Source organism: Symphodus melops (genome assembly GCF_947650265.1).
Source record: "Symphodus melops genome assembly, chromosome: 3".
NCBI lineage: Eukaryota > Metazoa > Chordata > Actinopteri > Labriformes > Labridae > Symphodus > Symphodus melops.
Genome location: NC_136693.1, coordinates 13,206,147 through 13,232,990, shown reverse-complemented (window position 1 = coordinate 13,232,990; position 26,844 = coordinate 13,206,147). Strand labels below are relative to the sequence as shown.

The 26,844-nt window shown below is 40.0% G+C and overlaps 2 protein-coding genes across 8 annotated transcripts in view; both read right to left on the bottom strand.

Annotated features, from left to right (window-relative positions):
- cgnl1 (cingulin-like 1) overlaps positions 1–7,172 on the bottom strand; it is a 28,390-nt gene extending 21,218 nt beyond the window's left edge. Inside the window, exons 1-5 of one of the 3 annotated variants that reach the window (XM_079338949.1) lie at positions 6,983–7,172; positions 2,488–4,186; positions 2,264–2,358; positions 632–737; positions 209–298 (exon numbers count right to left, since the gene is read on the bottom strand). In XM_079338949.1, the coding sequence (XP_079195075.1) occupies positions 209–298; positions 632–737; positions 2,264–2,358; positions 2,488–4,134 (1,938 nt within the window). In that variant the 5' untranslated portion in view covers positions 4,135–4,186; positions 6,983–7,172. The remainder of the gene's footprint in view (positions 1–208; positions 299–631; positions 738–2,263; positions 2,359–2,487; positions 4,187–6,982) is intronic. The other 2 variants (XM_079338951.1, XM_079338950.1) reach the window with 2 other exon arrangements.
- Positions 7,173–16,472: 9,300 nt separating this feature from the next.
- Positions 16,473–26,844, bottom strand: part of tcf12 (transcription factor 12) — a 65,023-nt gene continuing 54,651 nt past the window's right edge. For 2 of the 5 annotated variants that reach the window (XM_079339204.1, XM_079339205.1), the window contains exons 14-21: positions 23,888–23,961; positions 21,929–22,000; positions 21,303–21,494; positions 18,717–18,825; positions 18,464–18,626; positions 17,814–18,043; positions 17,245–17,398; positions 16,473–16,689 (exon numbers count right to left, since the gene is read on the bottom strand). In XM_079339204.1, the coding sequence (XP_079195330.1) occupies positions 17,256–17,398; positions 17,814–18,043; positions 18,464–18,626; positions 18,717–18,825; positions 21,303–21,494; positions 21,929–22,000; positions 23,888–23,961 (983 nt within the window). In that variant the 3' untranslated portion in view covers positions 16,473–16,689; positions 17,245–17,255. The remainder of the gene's footprint in view (positions 16,690–17,244; positions 17,399–17,813; positions 18,044–18,463; positions 18,627–18,716; positions 18,826–21,302; positions 21,495–21,928; positions 22,001–23,887; positions 23,962–26,844) is intronic. The other 3 variants (XM_079339206.1, XM_079339207.1, XM_079339208.1) reach the window with 3 other exon arrangements.

Below are 26,844 nucleotides of genomic sequence, written 5' to 3'. Positions count from 1 at the left end.
TCTATAGATCTGGCTAAATGTTCATCAATTAGTGATGTCTCTTCAAATTCAACAAATTGAAGTGAAGTGATTCCTTAAAATTGATTATACAAGCCGACCCTTAAAAAAACCTATTACGTTTGGAAACAAACCCACTAACCAATACTAATATTGTGCCAAGATAGGGATGCTGGTGTTAAATGTACAAATGCAGTGACATTGTTATTACCTCGAGTTGCTTCTTTACGTTGGCCATCTCCTTCTCAAGTTCAGCATTTTGCTCCTGTAGTGCTTTAGTCTGTGCAGAAATGTCAAGAGACTGCCAAGAAAAAAAGTTGTTTTGATTCCGGCAGCAGCACTCATTCACTTAGTTACAGTGTCATCTATACAAAGTATAGCCATAGAGCTAAACTTCGAATACCATGAGATAAATAAAAATCCAATACACTTATATACAAGATGCTTCTATAAGATCAGAAGGAATTTCAGGCCAAATTTTTAAATTCAGTAGTCTTTAGAGCCAAAGCATGACAGCTGCACTTCCAGAAACCTTAAATCTTTTATTACAAGTAGCTGGCATTTCCAAAAAGATAGCAGAGAAGGTATGCTTTTTAATCTGGTGAACTATAAAAACGATGCAACAATGTCTCACTTTGTTGTCGCCTTGTGCACTCCCCGTGGCCCGAGACTTCAAGGTCTGTATCTTCTCAAAGACAAGGTTGACCTTTCTCTTCGTCGTTTCATCACTGTCATTACTTCTGTTGACACACACACCAAACAATTTGTCAACACAATGATTATTAAACATTAAAAAAAAAAAAAAAACTTTTGTAAGTGTTTTGGGGATCAAGATTTCATTCAAGACTGTTCTGGGAACAGAGTAATTCATCCATGCTTAGAAAGGGTCAGGAAGGATCATGCTGCTTTGAAGTGTCACCTCTCAGCACCAACAGCTTCATTACACCCGTCCACTAAACCATGAAGCACATGAGCGGAATAATCAAACATATGGGCAGGATAATGGGATTGCTGCACAGTCTGATTTCAACGCCTGATACTATAGAGGAAACATTTAGAGTGAAGCAGTGGTTTTGTTCATCATTTTAAATATTGAAACAAAGATCATTGTTATGAAGACTAAATTCACAATATGGTGTCATTGTTGATGCTCATGAGCGGAAAAAAAGTGAAATTGGTCCTCGTTATGGTCAACTCAGAAAAAAACTTTACATGTCTTATCCATCAACTTCCCTGAAGTCAATAAAGGCAGGGTTAACAATGAGCATGTCTAGGTACACTGCCAAACACCGCAGATGCGAGGATTTTCTGAACACATAGAGCAACTACTAATCCTTTAGTTCAAGTGAAAACATCAGAATCCACAAAACTGGAGTTTCACCACATATGACAGCAGTGATATATTCTTTCAATAAATTTCACAGCTATGACACATTAAGCCAACCTCCCCCACCACCCCACCCCGATCCTCTCCTCTGTTCATACAGATGATTTCCATTAAACTTTTATAACCCCTGCTGGTGAATGTTTCTCTTCTGGGCTTTGGGAATGTAGCTCTGTTTCAGCCCCTGCACTTCCATCTGGGTTTCCTTTCCTTTGTCCTGTGACTCCTGACCTGTGGCCCGACACACCCAAGCAGTTTCCTGTTCTCTTTCTACACACATAGAAAATCTGCATTTTTTTACTCACTGTAAAATCAGCCACAACTGTTTTGATTTCAGCAGAAAACAAAGCAACAAGAGTTGTTATTAAAAAAAAAATGCCTTCCAAAAACAACCCATGAAAATTGCTCTCTTCCTTAATTAAGGGACTGTAAAGAAAGAAATACATATTTGTTTGTCTTTTTATCACGTTTGACTCCTTTTACTTTTAGCTAACATTTTAAATCCTTTCCCCGACATGCACTTGGTGTCTGATTACAGAAACAGACAGAAAGTCGCCCCGACATTTCACAATAAAGAGAAGAGAAAAAAAAGCTGAGATTCTGCAAGAAAAAAAAAAAACTCCAGACAGCTTGGTCACTCCCCGCCTGCATGGGAGGGTAAGACAAACACATTCCTTCACTTTTATCACATAGAGTCCAACTCTGATAAAAAAAACATTTATCTGCTCCCACAGAAAAGTCTCATGATACACTGCCTTATGGTGCAACTTTGGGGCTTTAGAGAGAACAATATCTTAATCGCATGATTCAACTTACAGCTAAAGATATAAAGCTTAACTACAGTCAAATGTAAATGAGAACATGAAAGTGGAATTCACTTACCCATCTTTAAGGTAACTGAATAAAATCTGTTTTGCTGTCTCTTCATTTGTTTGTTGTGAAAGCTCCTGTTGACCTTTGAGAAGATCAGGCGTCACCTGAGAATGATAGGGACATTTTAATGAAGTAAAATATGATAAAAGGGGAAATAGGTTTTTCTTCTTTAATGTCTACTTTTTTGCCAATTGAAAGATGCAATCATGGATATTTATCATTGATTATTTTACCTGAACATCTGCCTCTGTACCGGATTTTTTGTGTGTTGTGGAAGAAGGCTTTGATAAGGATGTGGACAGCGATGATGATGAAATCTTTCTTACGGATGGTGCACTGTCCTCGCTCTCTTTTCTCTGGAATGGTACTGAAGAGGAGCTAGTCTGTGACTTGGTGTAACCCTGTATGAGACTTTCACCTTTGGATATGGTACTCTGAGGAGAGCCGGGTGCACTGGTGGCACGAGATGAAGCTTTGTAGTCAGTCCTACCATCCACAGCTGAGATCCAAGAGTCCTGACTGCCAGCAGTTTTCTGTAGACGTAGCTGAGAGGGTCGCAGGACGTGCTCCATCGTTGTTCCTTGTCGGGTGCTAAACCCATCCACGAAGCTTGAGGAATCTCGCAGGCCAAAGGCGCTGTCCACGCTGCGTGAGCGCTTTCTGTCATCAGGATTGATCCTGTTCCTGCGCCCCGCCCTGCCCCTGCGTTGCTGGCTGCCATCTTTGCCGTCAAACTTGTCAATAAGCTCGTCCACACCAGGAATGGAGCCTGTGTCAATGTCTCTGCCTGAACCAGGATGGAAAGGGATGTATCGGCGGTTCTCGTGGCGGTTGATGGTGTCAGCATACAGTGCCTCCATTTGCTCATCTAACAGAGCCTTGGACGTGGAGGATGAGGAGGAGTGGCGGGAGCGTGAAGTAGCCTGAAGAACGGGCCCACTTGATTCTGTCCTGCTTAGGGGCAGCACGTCAGGCTCACGTCTGGAACGCTCCAGACTGGAGTTGGCACTGCTCATGGAGCTGGGGGTTCTGCCTGATGACTTGCTCTGCTCACCTGTCGGACTCGACACAGTAGATTGTGTGGGCTGGGACGGAGGCTGAGTTTTAGAGCCTGTCTTGGACTGAAGTGGACTCGTGTTGACGAAATGAGGTTGAGATTGAGGTTGAGCAACTTTTGACTGAGGTTTGCTCTGAGGCTGAGCACGCTGGACTGAAGGTAAAGACTGCAACTTAGGCGTAGGGACGACTGCCTCACCCCTGCTCTGGGATAGAGGTTGCCTTTTCTCTGGTTGTGTGGGAGCTTTCTTCAGATCCAAGCTGGATGACTTACTTTGGGATAGTGCAGGTAGGTCCGCTTTGGAGGAGGAACTCTGCTGTTGGTTCCCAGTCTCAGCTAGCGGTGGAGACCTTGAAGGCAGGCTGTGGAAACCACCAAGGTTCAAGGAGTTGGTGTCTGGATCATATGGCTGCAGGATCTCAGGGTGCTTTTGAAAGTTCAGAAGGGAGGATGGTTTCTTTCCTTGCGAATCTGCAACGTCATTTTGAGGAGCAGTGTATTGCTTCATGTTCTGAGACCTGTAATCCATGAAGGGGCTGTTTGATCCAGCCTCTTTGCCTCCCCTGAAGTCATAATCTTGGTAGTTCTCAATAAAAGAGCCCTCTGAGTCAATGTACCCATTACTGTTAGGGTCCATGTAGGAATGAGGACCCCTGTCCTGGTTATTGAGGACTACGTAGGGATGTCCATCAATACCCTGGACACGGATGCTGAGACCATATGTACCAGCTCCATTGCTGTGGGGCCTGGAGGGGCGGGATGGCTGAGTGTGGCCCCGCTGTGGTCCGCCAGGAGGAATGCCAGTTACTCTGTACGACTCCATCAGGAATGCAGAAGGAAAATAAATCCCCCTCCCTGGATCAGGTGGCCCGCCCCTGAAAGCAAATATTAATTCAAGCTGTATTAGTCAAGGATGAGACACAGCCTAATTCAGTAATTTCAACAAATGTTTCCCAGATCTACACTCCACTTCTAATGAAACATTAAAGCCTTGCCGCATATTTATCATGCCACCTGCTTTCATTTTCTTTGTTTTGCGCTGGTTATGTGGTGTTTTCTCTACACATACCGGTAGATCTTATCTTTCCAACTGCTCAGCTAATGAGCTCTGACTAAATGAAAGAAGTCACCATAAAGCTTCTACTGTTTCCTATGACAGCCTGTCTCTGAAAATATGAGTCAACTTCAGCCACATTCTTTAAACGGCTTAAATAACCAAGTACTGTTTAGAAAGATCTGAACAGGCGTGTGAGTAACAGGTATGGTATAATTACATGACTGTTCACCTTGCAAGAGAAAGAATATAGGTTGAACAGGTTAAGAGGAAGGGATTGAAAAATAATACTCCAACGTGAGTCGGTTAGACCGGAGAACAATGTCAGACCTCTGTCATCTCTGCTCAGCCTTGGGCTTAGACCGAGTGTGAGTATGAGTGTGTTTGAAGGCACAAACAACATAGTTGTCCTTGTAAATGACAGTGTAATATGCAGCCCACACTTGTGCAGCAACAGACAGCAACAACATATTATGCTGCTCAATGCTGTCACGTTGCTTATAATTGCATGGTTTAATGCACAATCATGACAACGCAGCTGGCAATAAATACAAAACTGTAAACAATATGAAAGTTAACCTCTAAATGTTCCTCAGAAATGTTGGGCCTGGGTAGTCAGCAAAGACAAAGCCATCAGCAGCCACCATGTGTTTCACTGGACAATGGGCTTTTAACAGGTTCCTGTTTACCTTGCTGATAGTGACCCATTCTACATGATGCTACAATACAAAGAGATACGGCGATGGGCCTGCAAAAAGACCCTGATAAGACTGACTACAAAGGCAAAAGCAGGATGTAGCACCATTTGTATCAAGAGGGAAACGGATGGACAACTGGAGAAAAATGTTTAACAAAGAGACAATATATCACATTGTAAGCTAACCTAGGGGCATGTTGTTATTTTCGTATCATTGTGATCAAATGTTTTGATTTTTCTGGCATTAAATTGGTTGGATTAGTCATTGCAGCCTAAATGGTTTAGCACCAGTGTATCTGACAAGTTTACTGGAACCCTGTGTTCCTTCAAGGTCACTTAGATCATCTGACCAGCTTCTCCTCTCAGTCCCCAAAACCAGGCGGAAGCTCAGAGGCAGCCGGGCCTTTTCTGTGGCAGCCCCTAGGCTCTGGAACAATCTGCCCCTGAGAATAAGAAAAGCTCCTACCCTTCAGCTCTATAAGACACGCCTCAAATCTCATTTATACACTCTGGCTTTCCCAACAGTTTCATGATGAGTATTTGATATTTTGTGGCTTCGTATCTTGTATGATTGATGTTGGACGACTGTTGTATTTGTATATTGTAAAGCACTTTGGCACAATGTTGGTTGTATTTAAAGTGCTATATAAATAAATGTGGTATGGTATGGTATTGCCGTCTAGACATTTTCATCCAAAGCACAAAATTGACAGCATATCAGAAGACCTAAAGGTCCTAATGAAATATTTTAGGACTTTTCTAGAGTAAATGTGTTTGTAAAGATTGTATGAAAGCCCATACCTTACACATCCAGATGTTTGCTACATTACAGGTAATCTGTTATCATCCAAACGTTTTTCTGATAAAACCATCATAATCAAATGTGTTTGATTGGCTCTTTATTTCAGGTGGTGTGGCCTGTCTGTCATAAACACTGAAAAAATGAAACATTTATTTTGCAAATGTTGGCCAAGAAGAAGACGAACAGTCCTGCCCAGCAGGAAGAGTGCTGTCCACATCAGATTAAAGCTGAGGTCAATGGACTCTTTCAGTCTTTGTGTCACATGTACCCAAAACACAAGCTCTTCAACAAGTGTACAACTTTTTTCCCCTTTTTTCACTTCAAAAGGAGAAAACCCACACTGAGATACCCCACTGCCCTGCCTAGTGGCCATGCTGCCTTCACTGACCCCTATGTTGCGGAGCAGAGAGGTCAGCACAGAGCACAGGTTGGATGTCAAGGCCCTGGCTTTGATCTGTGTAGAGGGGAGCCTCTGTAAAGATTTAACAAAGCAGATTTTTATCTTCTCATGAGAACTGATTAGTTTTCTGTGTCACAGAGAGTCCTGAAACATGACTACGATTGCATGGGGGAAACATGTTCAGAGCAGCATTAAATGAGTGAATGCAAGAGCTGAATGAGGCCACTTAAAAGAGCCAGGATTCAAGTTGTGGGAAAATATTAGAAAGTTACGCAACATGAATCCACTAATCCGGAGCAGTCAGGTACATGTATCGTGAGCGTGCAGCAGCAACAACAACTGTAAACACAATTAAATCATAGCTCTTAATTGATGTCAATACTAGTTGACAAACGTAGGTTTAGTGTAACACATACACTTTGGTACATAAGCAGAACGTAAAGAAAACAGCAGCAGTTTGATTTGACGCACTTTTTCCTTTTACATTGCTGCTCAGTGCAACAGGTGGCAAGAAACACACAAGTCAGACGTTATTGTTGAATATACATTGGTATGTCCTTAAATTGGTTACATTATGGTTTACATTACTTTGCGACTGATTCAAGGTTCGCATAGCGAAAGTTAATTTGTCTTTTGTAGTTATGTTGAGCTCTTGTTGAGAGAAGCGGCTGTTAACGCTCTAACACAGTCTACAATGAACAATGTTTGAGTTACTCACCGGTGTCGTTTTTCCTTTCTGGTGTAATTATAGCAGATTATAAACGCGTGTTTGAAGAGGTTTCTTTAAAAGATAAACGGTTAAGTAAGTGCCAACAACATTGCTTGCTTACTTATTAAGTCCCGTGTGTTGTTTTCTGAGGAGAAAGTATGGCAGTTTGAGAAGGACGTCCGACCCTCCGAGCCGCTCCGCCCCCCCTGACTCAAACCCGCCCACCCACTTAAAACCAGTCCGCTGGTCCAGGGACAGATTTCAAAACTCAAATCAAACGTGGACAGAGAAGTTTCCCAGCAAGGCTCAGTTCAGCTCATAGACTGTAAAAAGAAGCTCAGATGCTCAGAAAGCAGCAGCCATAGGTGTGACTTTAGGTGCGGCCCATTTACCGGAGCCTACTTCATAAAAGCCTACATACCTCTAGGCTACCACAGTCTGTAAAGCCTGTAGCCCAACAGGCTATAATAATTATTAAGTCTATGCTACATACATACATATATAAATGTAGGGTATGCTATCACAAGAAAAGAGGTCTTAGATTTTGAGTTTTTAGTGATGTTCTGCTAATCGGAATAAAGCAGATGGTTGGACTCGGCGCATCCTGATGGAGACATGCTGTATGAAATAACCTCAGACAAGATAGGCCTGCTCTACTTAATCATACATGTTGTGAAACTTTAACCAGTTACACAATAAAGGCCTTAAATTGGAAGCAAAAACACCCATGAATATGATAATATAATGAATATGAACATATAAGTCTTAGACTGGTGTGGGTGTTGTTAATTAGGCAGTGTAGGCCTACGCATGCAATTTGCAGCTGCATGTCTTTAAAAACCGAGAGCGTCATCTAGTGGATAGTAAGCTGACCTGAGGGTGGTTAGTTAGTTATTGCCCGCGATGACAGCTGGTGCTGGTGCAAAAATGAAAATAAATAAATGAATGTATTTATACACACACACACACACACACACACACACACGCACACACACACACACACACACACACACACACACACACACACACACACACACACACACACACACACACTTTCAAAATCGTTTCAAAATTGTTCAAAATCCTCTATTAGCCAATTTACAAAAGTTTTTAAAAGTTTTGTCTTGACTTTTCTGTTGTTTTGTATTTCTTTTGACCAGTTTAACCAGCCAGGCCCTTTAAACTGTAACATATACCATGTTACTTTTAATCTTTTTTGCAAAATAATAATAATAAATGAAAGTGAAATAAATGATAATAAAATGTGCTTTGAATTTCTGAAGTCAAAGCAGTAATTTTAGGGTTACTGACCATATGATATAACAGAATCATTAATATATCAATATTTATGCAGTTGTGTGGATGTAACAATTTAATGTTGTAGCTGGTCAAGATGGAAGAAAATGTAAAGTACACTAATCTAACAATTCCATCTGTAAGGTTGTAGCTCTTATTTCCATAATTCCAACTGTAGCATGCACTGTATTGCTGTGAATTTACAGCCAATTTTCAAAAACAGTTAAGAACTGTAGTTAGCAATGCACTGTGATACTCACCTTAAAGCAACATGGCAAAGGCCATAAACAGTATAATTACGTTTTAAATGACAGGACACTACAGTATTTTGAACAAGTAGGCGTGGCCTGGAGAACTTGGAGTGCAGTCAGTAGTGTGGAATGTTCGGCTGTTTGTCTTTTGTTTCTGAAAATATGCAACACAATGAATAAACTAGATGACAATCTTGGCACACCTTATTATAATAATGTAATGATCATATGGCTCTGGGATTTAACAATATCACATCCTTAAATCGGTACAGTATCAACATAAAGAATTAAAGGCAGCCTAAGCTTGGAGCGATGAATTATTATAGTATAACTGATGTGCTTATACAGAAGTGAAGCCGATCGTAACAGTCCTCCTTATGTGTTTAATGTACGTTGTCCAACAGTTAGCCAAACTCTATTCAATGATAAGTGTATCATGAAGTTTGGGGCCCATTTGCACTGTTAAGAGAGATCTGGGAGGGAGGCAAGGGGAGGGTGGGATCCGTTAACGTTGTATTCTGTGTCATCCAGATGAGAGAGCGGTTGGAGGAAATGGACAAGCTGGCCCAATTGCATATGGCGGACGCCCAGCAGCAACAAGTCCTGTTATGACAAGTCAGCCAGGCCGAGAACCTTCGACCCAGGACAGAAACTCCTGGTGTTCCTACCTGGGGATAGAAGTGTGCTGGATGAAGAAGTGGATGGGCAATACTTAACTCTCTAGTGACCTGGTAGACCATGATCTCAGATGGCAAACTGCTTCAGGTAAGATCTATCTGTAATTCAGAAGTTTTCCACAAAAATCCCTGGAACAAATATTGTTCAGCATGATATTGTTGTGAGAGAAGGTGTAAAAATGAAATTACAGGATCCCTGAGCGGCTGCTGGCCTCACTGAGGAGGGAGGTTGACCTGATGCTGTCCCTGGGGTTCGAGGTTTTAAAGAGCGAGTGATGTAACCCAGTTCTACCCATACCAAAGGATGGAGGCATAAGGTTCTGCACTGATTTCAGGTCCCCTAATTCATACCTCTAATTAATGTCAATATATATTACATTGTTATATTACATTTTCACCTTTTACATGCTGAGTTTTTATAATTTGTTTTTTTTTAATTGTTTTTCTATTTTTAGATAAAATAAAACCCCATCTTTTCTTGAAACTTATCATTCTACTCATTCTCTAACACACAGTGGACAAACATCAAATGTTTTGATGCATATTTTTAAAGACAATTGTTTTTTTTGTTTTGTCATAAAATCAATCAATCTATGAAGACGACTATCCTCTTCCCCATATTAGTGCACTTCTAGGACATAAAATGTAATATTAGAATGAAAAATATTTGCCTTTATTACATCTGTCTTTTCAATAACTAAATATACAGTATTATTGCAAAAACTGTTTGTATTCGCCCATATGTTCCGATATTGACAGCAACAAAGCTAGACCGTCTCTATCGTCTCAGATGTTTTAATGTTTGGTAAGGGTCAGTTACTCAAAAGAAATATGCGCAGCAGCAGAATTTCAAGCCTATATCTACAGACATATACACACAGGATCAGTGCAACACATGTCAGACTTGAATGTACCTAATTCTTCTCATGCCCTTGATCACCTAAGACACAGTGGATTATATTCATTTTGATGTGCTTATGTGAAGCTCATGCTCATATTTTATGACTCTGGACTAACTTTGAAACATTTAAAACTGTCAGGCTATGATGTGCTTTTTCAAAACTCTCAACTTTTAAGCGTCATCCTTGTCCTCTCAACTTGTAGTCAAGTCTAAATCACATCACATGTGCATTTGCATGTTCTACAGATCTGCCACTGTAGCCGATGTTGAGCGCATACTGACCCTCCCAACCAGTCCTCATCTGACACTACTGGCTAAGTGTCAATCTGTTTTTCTGTGTCTCCTGTCTGTATAATTTCTCTTTTCTGTATCTGTCTCATAAACTGAAGTTCTGTTGTTGTCTCTCATGGATGTAGTTCTCTCATCATTGTTTTTACCATCTCAAGTTGTGGAAAGTCATGATTTTCAGCAGAATAACTAGAATGATACTTGATATGAATACAGTTCAAAATGTGTGGATAGGTGTTGCACTTGAATGAAGACTCACTGTGACTTCCAATGTTATTTCTTAACTGTGTTATACTGCAAAATTCAAAGAAATGAATACTTCATTCTCATTTCTGCCCAGCTTTCCTCTTAGCACTCTTAGTTCAATGCGTTTGAACTAAAACACCAGTTAAACCAAAAAAAATAATGCCACACAAATATATCAAGGTGCACAAAATTTGACTGTTGGTAAGACATTGGTTGATTTTTTTTTTTCACCTTGTTATGAGCAATTGGCATGCATTGATACCTACAGTATATCATGAACTTGGGCATACCACTGTAATAATAGTAAGAACATATCTGTTGTAATCCTAAACCATGAATGTTTTGTCTCTCATAATGAGATAATTCTCTCATAATTATGAGACATAATTACCATGAAAAAAGCATTACATTTTCATTTATTTTTCATTAATGTGATAGGGCCCATTTTCAATGCAAACGATCTTTACTTACCACACATAATATCTTATATACTCCAATGCTTCGTTGGTATTCATCCAGAGAGGGGAAGGAAGACCAGCCAGGGGAAGGTGGTGTCAAAGAAGATCCACAAAAAGACAACAATGCTGAATCCCCATGTGGCCAATCTCCCTTATTTATGGATATTTAAAAATGCTCAGCCTTAATAAATGCCTAATGTTGGAAATCTTTTATCGGAGCAATTTTTGTGCAAGCAATTTTCAGGGGTTTTATAAGTTTATAAGGAATACTGTAGGAGCTGTAAAATAACAACCAAAAAGCTGACAGTATAATACTGTAATGTTTATTTTCCATACAGCCACAGTACTGTTGTATTTTTACAGTTATGTTACAGTAGGTACACTGAATAACAGTATTCACTGGATTTTTTTTTACAGTGTAGATTAAACAAAATTAACTTTTTCCTGTAAAGACCTTACAACACCAGGTTGTACTTAGGTGCAGGAATTCAGTAATAGTTATCAGGTACTGTCTTTTTCTTTACTGTCACTTTCCGGAACTGATGACAGAAAATAACTTGTAATGCACACATGGATTTACCAGATTTGAAGCAATCTACAACAGTGTAAACAACATTAACCTGAGGCCCAGATGGCCCTTGTGTCTTTGTTGGTTCTTGATGTTTATATTTGTGTCCACAAAGATACCACACAGCTCCACAGCCTTTAATCTGAGCTTCGTGTCTCTGTGTTGGGTTGCAGCGGCACACAATGAGCACTCTGTTCTCTGCTGAGGTTACCACAGCTGGGACCTCTGGGCATGCTCAGTCTGATTGAGATTATGAGAGCTATTCCAGGGGCAACCCAACCAAACCAAACAGACAGTTACCAAAGATTTGTAGAAGCACTTCAGCTCATTAAGTTTCAGCTTTTAGATTGTGGATGGTTGCTGCTGATACTGTCTTATTGGATCAAATAAAAACCAAGTAAGCCTCCTGGTGAACAGGTGTGGGTGTGCGTTCAACATTTTAGAGTTGACTGTTTCCAAACAAATCTATGGTGGAATTTTGCAAGAGCCACAGTAACAATCTACCTTTAGTTGGTAATGTCAGAAAATCAAACAATGTGGCGAACATAACACAAAACCACTTCTCTTATTGTGTGCCATCTAAGAGAACACCAATATTATGAAACACAGCTCAGCAAAGGGCCTTTTAAGACAGCTGAAGTAGACTGTCATATTACAGGAGGGTATAATACTTGGATGGGCAGCTGCATCAACACCAAATATTCTCAACCATTTTTATAGCTTTCTCTAATCTTTATAAAGGCTGACAAAAATGACAACTAGGTTCAGCAATAACATAAACCTGAACACTGATTCTATTTTTAACCCTTAAGTCATCAGTGTGCTGCAGTTGTTCTTAGAAATTTAAAAATGCCCCTATGGGGGCGCCAACAGCCTTGTGGTTAGTGCACAGACCTAATGTATGGAGGCTGTGATCCTCTAGGCGGGCGTCCTAGTTTTCTAGTCCAACCTGTGGCTTCTTTGCCACGTTGTTGTTCCCCAATCTCTCTCTCCTAATTTTTTACTCTGCCTACTGTCCTATCTCTAAAATAAAGGCATGAAAAGCCCCAAAATAAAATATGCTCCTGTGGACTGAACATGTATGTAAAAAAATCATGGTTTTCTAAAAAGAGGTCATTCATAATAAAGGTTTTTTAGTGAGAAGGTTAACCCAAACTCTCAGCTTTAAAACAACCAAGTAAAACAAATATTAAACGAATCCATCAAAGAAAGTATGAGATGCATGTTTGTTTGTTGATAGAACATGCCTTGAGGGTTGAATGTTATGGAAAAAAAGCCATACATGTAAGGTAACACACAGCCAAGTATTTTCTGATGATTTTGTAATGAATTTCTAATTTTTTTCCCCTTGAAAGAATTATAAGGAAACACTTGAAAGAGATGCACAGCTTAAGAAGCATGTTGAGGACAGCAGAGAGGAGGATGATCTCAGTGTTCAGAGCAGGAGGAGCAGCAGGCTCTTTGGGCGAACTTCAAGGATATGAGCCAAGGACTTTCTGTCTGCTGGCCCAGCAGCCATGACAGGAAGTCAGCCTTCAGACCCGGTGGTCCCACTCCCACAGAACACATGCACACCCACCAACTCCATCAGCAGCAGCAGCCTGACAACACAGTCACACGTTCTGTTCATCCCTGCAAAGAATAATCCAACGATGATAGGAACCATTTATGTTTTATCACTGAGCTCACCATCGGCAGAAGTCGTTAAGAAAACTAAAATGGGATTAGACTGCTAAGAATATGATGAGCACTCTCACGCTCACATCTGTATGGTGATCATTTTGTGCAGATGTACAGTATGAGATTTACAGCCCAACAGTGCTGAAAATACTTTGAGTTTCATGAACTCTAGACACAGTCAGTAGAAAGCTGCTTGCACCAAAATAATCAAGTCAGAAAATTCAGGTTGGGTTTTTTTATTTTTACAAGGAGAGCATCGATTTCTTTCTTGTACTGTAGTCTTAGATCGAAGAACAGGTGATAGGCACCTTCATATAGCTTAGACTTTTTTCATTTGTTTCAAATTATTTTTTATTTTTTACAACGATGTAAATTAACATTTAATGAAGGTATCTGAAAATATTTATATTTAATCTATACCCTGTTGAAAATTATTCAAACAAATCTCCTTTTCCCCGCACAAATCTTGACTTTATGTAATAAAAAAAAATAGGAGCCCAGCACATGTACAGTACGCTGCTATCACACTTTATTAAAAATAGAAACATATATTCATAGCACTTTCCATACAGACTAAAATGGTCCACTGGTAGTATTTTCAAAAATGAGTTACATACTATAAAACACTCATTTGGCCTATATCCACTGTAGAAATGTCTGAAAAAACTAAAACATTGAGGACGTTTTATTTACCACTTGTTTCTGAGCTCATCCTACCTCACCCTTCCTGTGCCTTAAAAAAAACAAAACATTATGGACAGGACACATGAGTATGGAGACAGGAAATAAACAAAAGTGTTTGCTCAGTGAGAGAAAGAAATGCACATACAAATTAGTGTAAAAAAGATGGCACATTTATTGCAACATAAATGTTATATACATTGTGTTTTTTCTGTTGAAAAAGACAGAAAATTCAAATTCCCATTGCTGCAGTTTTGAAATGTATGCATCAACAATAGTTTTTATTTGACACAAGAACAAATCTTTCATGAAATGACAGTGAGACCAGAGAATAAGACCAAAGTCTCGCTTTTAAGAATCTGAAGCTCGTATGAAGCTTTATGAAGTATTCAACTACAAGCAACAATTCAGCCATGTTCTTGAGATGTTTTTTTGTAAATTTCCTGTAATCATGGACAGGTTATTGTAAATAACCGTACGTTTTACTATCTAATATAGTAAAATAAAGTAAGAAACTTTTTACTCAAAACTTTTGCTTTCAAAAATCTAGAAAGAGTAATATTTAGAATTCAAGAAATATTCTTACAGTATTATTGTATAAAAGACTAACTACAGTGAAAAATAAGCCAAATGTTTTTTTTTTTCCTTTTGATTTCCTTTTTTTCCTTCATATATTATACAAGGGAAAGTGTCTGGGAATACAGCAAAGTCTAACTTGGCAAACAGGGAGCAAAAAACTTATAGGAAAAACAGGAAATGAACAAGGGAAGGAAAGAGAGCAGGAAGTGGCATACACTATACCCCTTAATAAAAGTCTGCTGACAGGTATACAAGTCTTAAATACTGAAATGACGAACAAGGCCACATTCATTCAGAGAATAAACAACCCTTCACCCCCAAAGTTTTTGAGTGGTCAAATGATAAATCTTTGATGTAAACTTTTTTGTGGCGTCTTTTAAATTAGTTGAAGTCCCTTTTTGTGTGGTGGAAAGTCTTTCCGAATGTGTGAGCCTTGTTTGAAGTGTAGATAATGACAGGAGACAATGTACAAAGAATAAATGGAATATAAAGCAAGTCTTAAGACCAAAGACTAAATAAAAGGAGAAATGTAAAGCATACACACTTCGAAAAGGAAAGCAAAATAAAGCCATGACCATGAAACATAAAAAGTGAGTCCTGATAACTAGTTTGTTCATTATTATGCTACAGTTCTAAGATATCCCACAAAGCCCATGAAATATCTACTCTGGCTTCTTAGTGTGACACGGCTTGTTTCAAAACATAATTGAAAAAGATATTCCGTCCTCTCAGTGAAACTGCACATTGATATGCTCGTTACAACACAAATAAGCATAGCTAAATAACTGCATTTGACATTGAATGTCTTGAGAAATGAAGAGAGAAAATAAAGTTATGTGTTCATCAGGCCAGGAGAAAGTGTGGTCGTCGTTTGTTTTTTTTATTTTTTTTTATTTGACTAAAACCTTCATCAAGCGGTCAATGATTAGCTGGTGGCGAGAAAAGCACAAAAAAAAGAGAGAAAAGAAAAAGCCACTTCTGTGCTGACGAGTAGTTGTCAGGATGCTAATCAAAGACAAGAACCTGCAAAAACAAAACGTCACTAATTACATATAACACTATATGGCGAAGGAGGACAACAACTTCCCCTTTTTCCTTTAGTGAAGTCACTAAAAACTTCAGCGAATGCAAAGGTTTGTAAGTAGATCTCTGTAATTCTGCTGCTCACTAACAAGGACACAAAAAACTCTGACTTAGCTTTCAGTAAACCTAGAGTTTGCACTTTGCCTGTCACCTTTGTAGACAATATGTTTGATGCTAATGTAGTTGGCCTGTCAGTAGCACAGAAACATATCTAAACTACACAGAAACAAACATAGGTAGGTTTGGTTATGCGTGTGGCCAGTGGCAGAATTTAAAAAATATAAATATAAATAATATAAGAATCTTTTTCTTTGAACATGGGGCGCATTTACGTCTTCTATCCAAACAGCAAATGATTGTTTCAGTTGGGTATAAATATCACTCAAAAATGGCCAATAAATTAATCCTTTCAGTGCCCAAATAATTCCCCCTCATCTCGAGACTCGCCAAAGATTTATCAGGGTGGAGTGCTCAGTTTTAACGGTGACACTGGCAAACAATAGATTAACTGAAAAGCTGCATATTTCTCTTTGAATTTGCTTCACTTTCCCTTTAGACATTCACTTTATAGCTCAGTAACATAATAAATAGAAAACAAAAGAAACAGACAAACAAAAAAACAATTGCTCTTACAATGCATTCGTCAATTCAGTTTAGGCACAAGGCAATATCCACGAACGGTTGGAGGAGATTGCGAAGTCTCTGATTGTTCAGAAGCAACACACTTCTTGCAGTCAATGATATGTGTTGAATGTTTTGCTTTTTTTTTTTTTGCTGTTTTGGTGGGGGGGGGGGGGGGGGGGGGAATTTGCAGATGAAAACTGGTAACTGGAAGCTGGATGCTTGTTTCATTCTTCAATCAAAGGATTGGGTTGTTTGAGCCTCGTAGTTTTTCCTTCTAAGTGGTCTGTCTCCTCCAACTGGTTTCACAAACTGAGAGTACTGTCTGTCACTGGGAAGCAAGAACACTGACTCAAATGGGACAGAAATGTTCTGGATCAGTTTGATCTGAAGAGAAAGGGAGACAAATGCTGATGAGAGACGTACATTAATAATTACACAAGTTACAAAACAACACAATTCAGTGAGGAAAGGAGAACTAGCACAAATAAGCAAATCAATTGACTGATCAACATAAACAAATTCCTTGATTGCTAAAGTAATTTAATGCACAAAATAAGGCTTTTGAGCGCTACAGGAAAAACAAGAAATTTATAGACAGTGCCCTTGAATGCTCTTGAAATTCATGAAATAATAATTATTCATATCTTGCGTTTACTTGATAGTGAAAGCTGAATAGAAGTTGGGGGAGAGACAGAGAGAAAGGCTGCAAAGATAGCTTGAATTGACTGAACGACTTAGGTAAGTATCTGACATTAGTGGGAAACCCCTACTAAGTGAGCGACCAGATGGCCTGCCAAGGCATCATAATGACTCATCCCATGAATAATTAAATAACTTTAAAGAAGAGATTCTGACCCTGAAATGATTGATGAATGAACTGTGAGACAATGACAAATCAGTTTAAAAACATTAGTGTGAGGAGAAAACAAGTGTTAGTACCTGTCTGCGACTCAGAGGTGGCCCATGGGGTTGGATGTGTCAGTCAGGCCTGGATGGATTCCTGTGTGACCTTGTTGAGCATCAATGGAGCCTACAGACACCTTCTCCTCCTCCCTCCTCTTAAGGCAGGCTGCTTTGGGGTTTAAATTCCGCTCTGTTGGGTCAAATATACTTTTTTTTGTCATGTTGTTTAAATATAAATTAAATTATTGGGCTGTGTTTTCAAATTTAGATCAATCAGTAACTAAATAATGAGCTTGACTCATTTTAATTGCAGCATCATAACTGAATTATCCATCTATCAATAAAACACAAAAGTAAACAAGAGTGTCTAAGCTAGTCGATTTCCACTGTTGACCTGCAACGTTTCCCAACAGTTTCTCTTCTGGCTGATATTTTATCAGAGTCTCATTATTTGGCAGCTCTGTCTGTGAAATAACTTCCTTTAAATATAAGTGCAGTCTTTTCTCTACATGTGACACTAAAACTAAATCACCGTTTGCAGGAATTCCAATGTGAAGCCCTCGAGAGGATTGACCGTTTTAATGTGACGTATCAATGACACTGACCTCTAACTTGCTGTTCCAAGTTAAGTATGACAGCCACGGCCTGGTGGAGGATGAGCAGTTTGGTCTGGGGCTTCTCGCTCTTTAGGTGCAGCTGACACATGCGACCCAGCTCCTTGAAGGCCTCGTTGATGTCCCGCACCCTGAGGCGTTCACGGGCGTTGTTGGCCATCCTCCTCTCGCGCTCACGCTCAGCCTTCTGCTCCGGATTCAGGTCCTCATCTTCAGTGATGCTGTGGAAGAAGAAACGCATCTAAAGTTGAGCGCTGAGAGCTGTTATATAGTAACGGTCAAACAACAAACACACACTTTTGGGGTCATATCATGCCTTTAATTTTGATAGGAAAGAAATGGGATGACTGTCAAACACATGCAACATATTGGCATCAACTTCAAACCACAAGCTCCCACAAAGCCCCAGCCCAAGAAATGCAAAACTCATCTAATCATTTGTATGTGACTAATAATAGTAGGAACTTCTTATATTCAAGAAAACAATAATAAGCTACACCACACTGTCATCCACTGGAGACAACATCTCTGCTTCATTCCAAAATAACAAGATCAGTGTTGTAATGTAAGCCAGTTCAAACAATTCCTATGTGTATGGTTGTTTCCTTCATTAACACAAGTTTGTATCTGTGTGTTCTGACCTTGTGCGTGTGCCTGGTCTGGGTGTTCTCATATCTCTTTTGTCGCTCTCATCATCAGACCTGTCATCAGCAGAGAGGTTATCCTCCATCTCATCCTTGTCCTGTTTCTCCACCTTCAGCTCCAGGGTGGCAGGCAGATGGCCAGCCAGGGCTGAAGTAAGACCTGCAGGAGATGGTGACAGAGGTAAGATATGAGCTCTCTCTTTATCACAATCTGACAGCAATATAATGAGATGACAACAGTGTAAAAGACCTCTGAATGCTTCCAATTGTTGGTTGAGTTCTGCACTGGATGTGGTGCCGGGCAGACCTCCATGGCTATTGTTGAGAGCGACGGCATCATCAGCGTGGGCACCACCCTGCTGCAACACAGATTTAAAGGACGGAGAGGTCAAGAGAGGAAGCCAACTTTCTTTGGAGAGGACTTGTGAAAAAACAATGGAAAGAGTTCAATTGAAAGCTAAAATGAAGTTATAGACTTCAGGTAGCATAATGGGAAGCTTAACTGTACTACAATAACAAAAGTCAATGTACTTTAAACTATTCTAATAAGACCAGTTTGAAATAGAGATGTCTCTTTTTCCAACACTGGGGGATGCTTCATGATTTTCTTTACCAGTTATATACCATCGAATGCTTAACAGAAGCAGGAGAAACAAAATTATAGAAAATTAAATCCTTCTTTAAAAAAATACTCTTTGCAATTTATTTTGAAAGAAAAATAAGGAGAACTTGTTTTCCTCCTGTTTATGTTACATAATGATTCCCTGCATACTGCTTTGCATTCTCAGGCTTGGCTCTCTGTGACCACAACTAAGACCACGTCTGTTTGTCATGTCTAAAAGGAGACAAATCCTTCTGTGTTCAGTTTGAAAAGCTGAAGCCACTTCACAGTCTGACTCTGACTGTTTCCTTGTTTTTTAGTCCACATTCACAACATAAAAAAACCAAACTGGTCAACTCCCACCGTGTTGCAACACAGAGTCCGTCCTTCAGGGGTTTACCACATGTTCCTGAGCTTTTTGAGTTCCTCTCTGAGAATGGGAGGGGGGGGGAATCGTCACAGAGAATGGAGGGCATTCCCCCTTTTTCTTAAGGAATGTGATCGCAGTCACTGTTGGCCTCTGTTAACCCCACCACCATGAGACCCTCCCCTTCCTCAGCACTACGCTAATCTTTGCTGTGCTCTCAACAGGTGTCCAAACAACTCTTTGTCTGGAGGAGGAGGAGGGAGGCCGGGTGCTCTGGCGAGCAAAGAAGGCTGCCATTTTCATGGCTGGGCTTGATTAGCATACAGCTGAGGAGCTCTTATTTGGGTGGAGGCCATGGGTTCAGACACACGTTTCCAACGACACAGATTTCTTGGGTTGTTAAAAAGAAGTGATGAAAAGGAGTGTAAGGGGGTCTGAGGCTGGGTGTCGGCCGGAGTAAAAAGCCTTTACTTAGTCTGGTGGGCTCTGTCTGAGGGGACCTCTTCCCACACAGGAAGTGCTGTGTTAGCGCAGACACAGTATGTTCTATCTCACAGTCGCAGGCGGTCAACATCACTGCTACAAGCCAGCTTTCTGTAACAAATAAATCAAACTGAGCTCCTCTGACAACCACAGAGACACTCTTGTTAGCGGACAAAGCATGCGAGGATCCTACAGCCTCCGTCGAAGAGATACAACACTGCAGACACACACAGTGCCGTACAAGAAACAAGAAACCTAAACTGAAACACAAATTCATGTTGGCAAAGAAGACGTGAGACCAGGAATCAGAGAGGGAGTTAATTATTTTCAAATGAAGTTACAAAAAATGAAATCATTTTGGCGAATAAAAATTTAAGAAAATGTGTAATTCTTTAATATTGAGACAAATTTAAACTGGCTAAAGAAAAAGTCATATTTGATGTGTCTGATTGTTTGAGTGGGAACATGCTTAACGTATTCCTGAGGTTTAGTTAATAAAGCACTGCAAGGGTTAAAACTTGACTTGAATTGATTACAAGATGGCAAGAAATACTGTATACTCAGCAGACATTCAAGTTATGATCCATCATGTAAGTAACTCTACTAGCAAAAATGTGAAATATTCTATTATTCCCGCAAGGACCTGCTGCTTTTCTTTTTTATTGGGTCTCTCTTCTTTCTCAACTTGACAGCGTAAGGAATATATCCTTTTTCTATTTTAGTCCAACTCAGTGAAACCTGATGATTTAAAATAAAAATGTGTTAAACTCGGGTTTTAATCTGAAGGCAAGATCTATTAAAATGTGAAGATACCACTTTCATCAGAGGACTTTGAAGGAATGAAATATAAAATATTTAGTTTAATGTCCTTATTTTTAATCGTTCATGACTCCCGCAAGAGTTTCCAAACACCCCCAGATTACAGTTGGATGAGTCGCCCCATTTAATATCCAGCGCAGATGTGTCCAAATCCCTTGGCTCTTTAGAATGAAATAGCTGAGATGGAGGATGAGTGAACACATGATTTATACTGAGACCTGAATTCCTTAAAGAATTGCAACAGACAAACACATCTTACACAACTTGACTGCATTGTGCCTGTTTTTCTCATTTCCCATTCACCCCGGTTTATAGAGCCACTCTCAGGAGGAGGGCGAGTTGCAGGCCAGCCATTACACTTATGGAAAATATCTCAGGATAGAGCTGACTGCTCCTCTGTGGAAAATGTCTCATTTTTACCCTTGACAGCAGACCTGTTAGAAGGAGGCAGCAGAGGCTTCTTTGAGAAGCGACATGATCAACATATAAAGATGTGCCAAAAGTAAAAGTTTGTTTTTCTATAAGTGAATACTTTTCTTTCAGATAATTATAAGAAGTTGCCGTACCATTGCCGCTGTCCGATTTGGAACCAGTGCAGAGGAAGGGAAGTTTGCTCCAATTGCTGCGATTGGCCCATTTTGCGCCTGTCCCAGCAGACTCTGCAAGTCACTGGGCAGACTGGCGGTGGAGCCCACGGCATGGTTCCTTAGAACGAGGATTGCATCATCCAGTCTGTCCAGACGATCCTCCATTCGAGACTGGAGGGATTGTAGGGAAAGAGGAGGGGAGGGAGAGGGAGAAGAGAGAGAAGGGCAGAGCAGCTTAATATAAGCCCACTCGGACTAAAAATGTAAACACTGATTGCATGGAGTGGACTTGGGAAAAAAAAAGAATAAAAAGAAGGTAATTCAAATGCAAGATAAATTTGTCAGCCATTTCAGCTTGAGCTGTTAAAATATATTCACTTCTGTTAAATTGAATAATTGACAGAAGCACAATTTAGACCTATTACTGCAAGCTGGAATGGCTTATAGGACAACATACTGTAACGTGGCATTACGGCAACAAAGGCAATAAGAATGAAAGTGCATTCATGGTCAGGAATGTAGACTGCAAGCCAAACGTGAGAGAAAACAAAATAAAGAAGGATGTATGGAACACGTAAAGAATAAAGTCTCTGGCTGAAGAGTACCTCGCAGACATCCTTTAAGAAAGACATGGCATCCTGGAGATGCTCATGTAACTGCTGATGAACTCTGTTTTTCTGGCAAAGTCAAATAAGAATAAGAGAGGATTATGAAAGAGATCAGTATCTACAAATGCAGAAGAAAAACACACTCTGTGGAAGGAGATTGTTTTTTAAAGACACAAAGAGAAGAAGAGAAGGATTTAGAGCGCAGCACACAGCTGCTGACCAATCACTTTGTACGGATGAAAAAGTTTGCTGTTGGCACATTTAGAAACCCTGTTTACAGTCTTGGTTTTTTCTTGTGCTCTTGGAATTTGTATGAGGTGGTACGAAATGTTCACATGTGGCATCTATGTGGCATTTATAAAAGCGTTATGAAAAAAGAAAGGAATGTTTTTCTGACTATTACAATATTTCTCTCCCCAGAAATAAATACATATAAATCTTGAGCCAAAGTTAGCTACTGTCAGCCCAAGTTAGCGCACTAATCAAATCAACACACTACAGAATAAGTCGCGTTGACTTTAAACAAATCATCAGGTCGCAGGTTTGGACACTTATTCATCACTGCTTGTCTAGAACTAAGAGTCTTTTCCAAAGTCCAAAGGAGTCAACTTCAGAATACCAGGGAATATTAAAACACTCATAGACATGCTGGGTGGGAATATGGCATCATTTGAACTCTGCTTCACTGCCAACCAGAGGAATGATTTATTCATTCATTACTGTAATGGAAAGAAATGTGGAGTCCTTGAACAAGTTCTCTGTGTTTTCTGTTTTAACTCCTTCAAGGAATCAAGTGATAAATTATTATAAATAAGACCTAATAGCACAAATCAACGAGAGAAAAAAACCTCTTCACCAGCAAGTTAGTTAATGATTCATCTAACAAATGTTTGGGGGTCTTTAAGTATTAGGGGAAAAAACTATTGATTCAATACAATTCAACAACGGTTTTGTGTTGTTGGAGTATTCAAGAAATTTTAAATTGAACGATTATTGGATTTTGCTAAAAGTCGAGTGAGTTGTTGCATCATGGCCCTTTAGAGTTTTTTCATATGTACTCCTAAAGTCTCACTCTAACCCTCTTCTGCTTCTCTCCCCTATTCTGAATTACAAACAAGTTTTTATCAACCATCCCATGTGATACATGAAAGCCATGTATTGTACTCGTACACAACAGAACTGGATTTTGTTTTTTAAGCTGTTTTGATAGCAGCTCCTTGTATCGGCTTGTGTGCTTGAGTTTGTCTTCGGGGGTCATGAAGACACAAAACAATGCAGCAGAAGGAGAAACCATCCACATGGTGATGTTTAATATTCCCCCTCACACATTATTTACTGATTGAAAAGAACAGTCAGAGTTTGATAAGACTGTGACTGGTTTGTTCATGAAAAACTTAAATGTGCCATAATGTCATTAAGAAAGCTTTTTTTAAACAACACAACAGCACATCCATTCAGAGTGTTGCGTCGTTAAACCAAGCAGCTAGTTTCATTATTTCTGACAGTTTTGACCAGATAAAGTTGTGTATGTTATGATTTTTAATGCTTCATCTTTATTTATAATGAAAGCTGAACTTATGAGCTCTTTGAACTCCCCAGCACAGAATGTAAACACATTCATCAGGTGGTGTGCTTCATGAAAGCTGATCTGTATCAGTGGAGGAATCCTGGAGAAGCGGTTCAGCAAACAGCTGCCATCCCCACACCGGCAGCCCCCTTAACTCATTCACTAAGCCCCGCCCCCAACTGTCATGCCGGTCCTGGCCCGCGGAGTAAAGGACAGATGGTGGGCCCCGAGGGACAGGTATTGTTCAGTTTGGTTATTCCTCTGCCCCCACCTTTCTCAGCAAAAAAACATTTGTCAGACAGGAATCTCCCTGTAATGCTAGTTGAGTGTAAAGTGAGCATCCATCATATCCTGCGCTCACTGGAGGATGGAGGAGGGCGGGAGCTTACCAGCGAGTGAAGGGAGTTCTCATAATTTGGAGAGGAAGGGGTCTGTCCACTGGTACGGGGCCACTGGTTGGTACCTGATGAGAGAGAAGAAGATGTAGCATCGATGTTTCCATCGTCTCAATTCAGTTTCAACACGTTTGATAGCTACTTCCTGCTCCACTGTCGACACCAACACAAAAGTTAGCTCACAAATAACAATAACACGCAGTCACAACACACTGACATCCGGATTTAAGGCTTTCTTGTTGTTCTAAACTGGATATTTTTATCTTGCAGGGGCTCAACTGCATCACTTCCTGATGACTGGACGGCATCCTGCCTCATGAGCCGGAGGAAGCTTCGTCTAATGCCCACTTCCGACCCAAACATCTGCACATAAATAAGCATTGTTGCGAGAGGCCCGAGAACAATATCAGTTTGTATTTTTCTTTGCGTTTCATTTCTCTTGGAAACGTTGAGTCTCTCGAAAGACATCAGGGATCAAAAATGAGGAGTGGTAGAGCAGTGTTTCAGCACGTGACCTTCATTGGAGTGTTTGATGAAGAAACACACCGAACATCTGGGTTCAATCAAGTTCACACTGTTGCATTACATTTTCTTGTTTTGCTTGGCTAACCTTCTCTTTCTCTTGAGTTTTTGGTGATTCAAACACCTATTTGACTTGTCAATGGAGTTTGTCTTACAGTATTTTACAGCTGTGACGAATCGGCTTAATAATGCAATCTTAGTATGGGAAAAATATGTAATTTTCGACACACTATTTACCTTTGGCTGGAAGATGTTCCGAGTGGATTTTGTAGTTATTTTGGCCAAGAATTTAATCTACAGGCTTGTACAGGAAAGCAAATCAAGATGATTTGGTCTGTTGCAAATTACAGCTGAAGGCAAAGGAATCCACATCTGCTCATCACATTTTTAGTTTCAGCTCAACATATCTTTCCCTTTACTGAAGCTCAACTGTCAAAGTAAACTGTGTGCTACGAGCAGGAGGAGGGAGTGTGTTACACAATCACATTTCCTTTAAAGACTTCAGCAATAAAGACATTTTCTCAGGTTATCTACAGGATGAGTCACTGTGGTCCTTTGGGGTTTCAGTGCTCACCTGGTATCTATTAAGCTTTATGCATGCCAAACCCAGCCTACATTCTGGTACATAAACCCCACTGAAGCACACAGCACTGCCTCACCAATAGGAGCACTTGAGCAAGACGGAGCTCTGAGCTGACTGTTTGTTAATGTGTTGAATATTTACGCTGGTGAAACGCAGACTGAAAGGAGATTCGAAAGTCTAGACTTAGCCGTTCACGTCAGTCTACGAGTACAAGCCGTTTCGAGGGTTTTTAAAAGAGGTGGCTGCGAGTGCTGCATCGGCCTGTGTGTTTTGATCAAAGTAAACTTTGTTACTCAAACTTCCTTATGTAAGTCGAGTTTAAGTAGGAACAAAAGTATCCCTTTAGAATTTTTTTTACCAAGAATTGAGATTGTTCCCATTTATTCTATTACAGTAACAAACAAAGCAGGGCGGGGTCCTCAAACTGTTCTCAAATGCCTCTTGCTTGTTTTGTATATCGTCTAGGGTAAACACAAAAATTCAGCTTGGGTACTGACAATACATTTGGATTTATAACTAAATGATTCATATTTGAACTAACAATGTTTTGAAAGTCAAAATTGACAAAGACAGTTTTATACTGTAAGGCTCAGAAAATTGGCTACAATAAGTTTTTCCATTGATTCTTCATGTTGAACGTCTCACTTAAACTTCTGTTAGCTTTCTTACACTTGAAGTCTTGGGAAAATCAGTCTTTAATTAACAGACGACTTCGGAAGAGGAAATGAACAATCTTTCAACTCTCTCCCAGGTGAGAGAGAGAGAAAAAAACTCTTCACAAGCCTCTGCTGGGTGGCAGCTATGAAAAATTAGCTGGGGGCTCTGGTCCCCGCGTGCAGCAGGAAGGGCTAATTGAACAAACCAATCTTGAATAATGTGCTGAATGTTGGTGGAATCCCAATGATGAATGGATTTTCAACTGCGAGCCACATTTGTACCAATTTGAAACTTTTCTTTCTAACCCCTGAAGCCTATTAAGGGGGAATTCATAGTGATCTTAATTTTCTACCCTCCCAGGTGTATTCATGTCACAGTATGTTTTTATACATACACTAACTGAAACAATAAATTGGATTGTCATACACTTAAGAAACTGATGAAAACACATTAAGTGAAAGTGCACTCCGACACAGCATACTATTGCAATATTTTTGTCACACAGCCAGGTGAACTGTAAATAGTTCAAGAAGGGGGATCTCCCTGTGTGAGACTGTCATAGCATTTCTCACAAGCTGAGGCACAGCCACCCTGCTTCACCCACTGGCAGATAAATGCCTTTTTTGCCCGGTCGGATTGTGTGTGTGTGTGTGTTGGGGGGGAACAGCTGTCAATGGGGCAGGGCAACAGCTGAGGAGCTGAGGATGAGGGGGGCACACATAGAGGCAGCTGTCGCCACTCCATTACTACACATGACACAACTGCCCGCTATAACAACACTGTGGGCTTTCCCTGACTGTTCCCCCTCACTCGCTTTCCATTACTCACCTTCCTCTGTCAGCATGAAGTCTATATATTTTTCGACACGTCTCTTTTAACTTCACATTTAAACCCAGCACATTACAAACAGGAGCGTTTAGTTTGAAAATGGGTCATTTGTGTGTGTTTTTTTTTTTTTTTTTTGCAACTGTTGCACTTTATGAAACAGTTCACAGAGTTGTCAGTTCATCCTCAAAAATGAAACTGACATGAAAAGATTGGAAAAGATTATATAAAACTAAATCTACTCCCTAAAATTGCTTTTTATTGCAAAGCGGGCTGCAACTATGAGCCTCTTTTCCAAGCAATAAACCCTGGATAACAATTCTACAAAATATACATCGAAATGAAAAAAATGGAATTCAACACC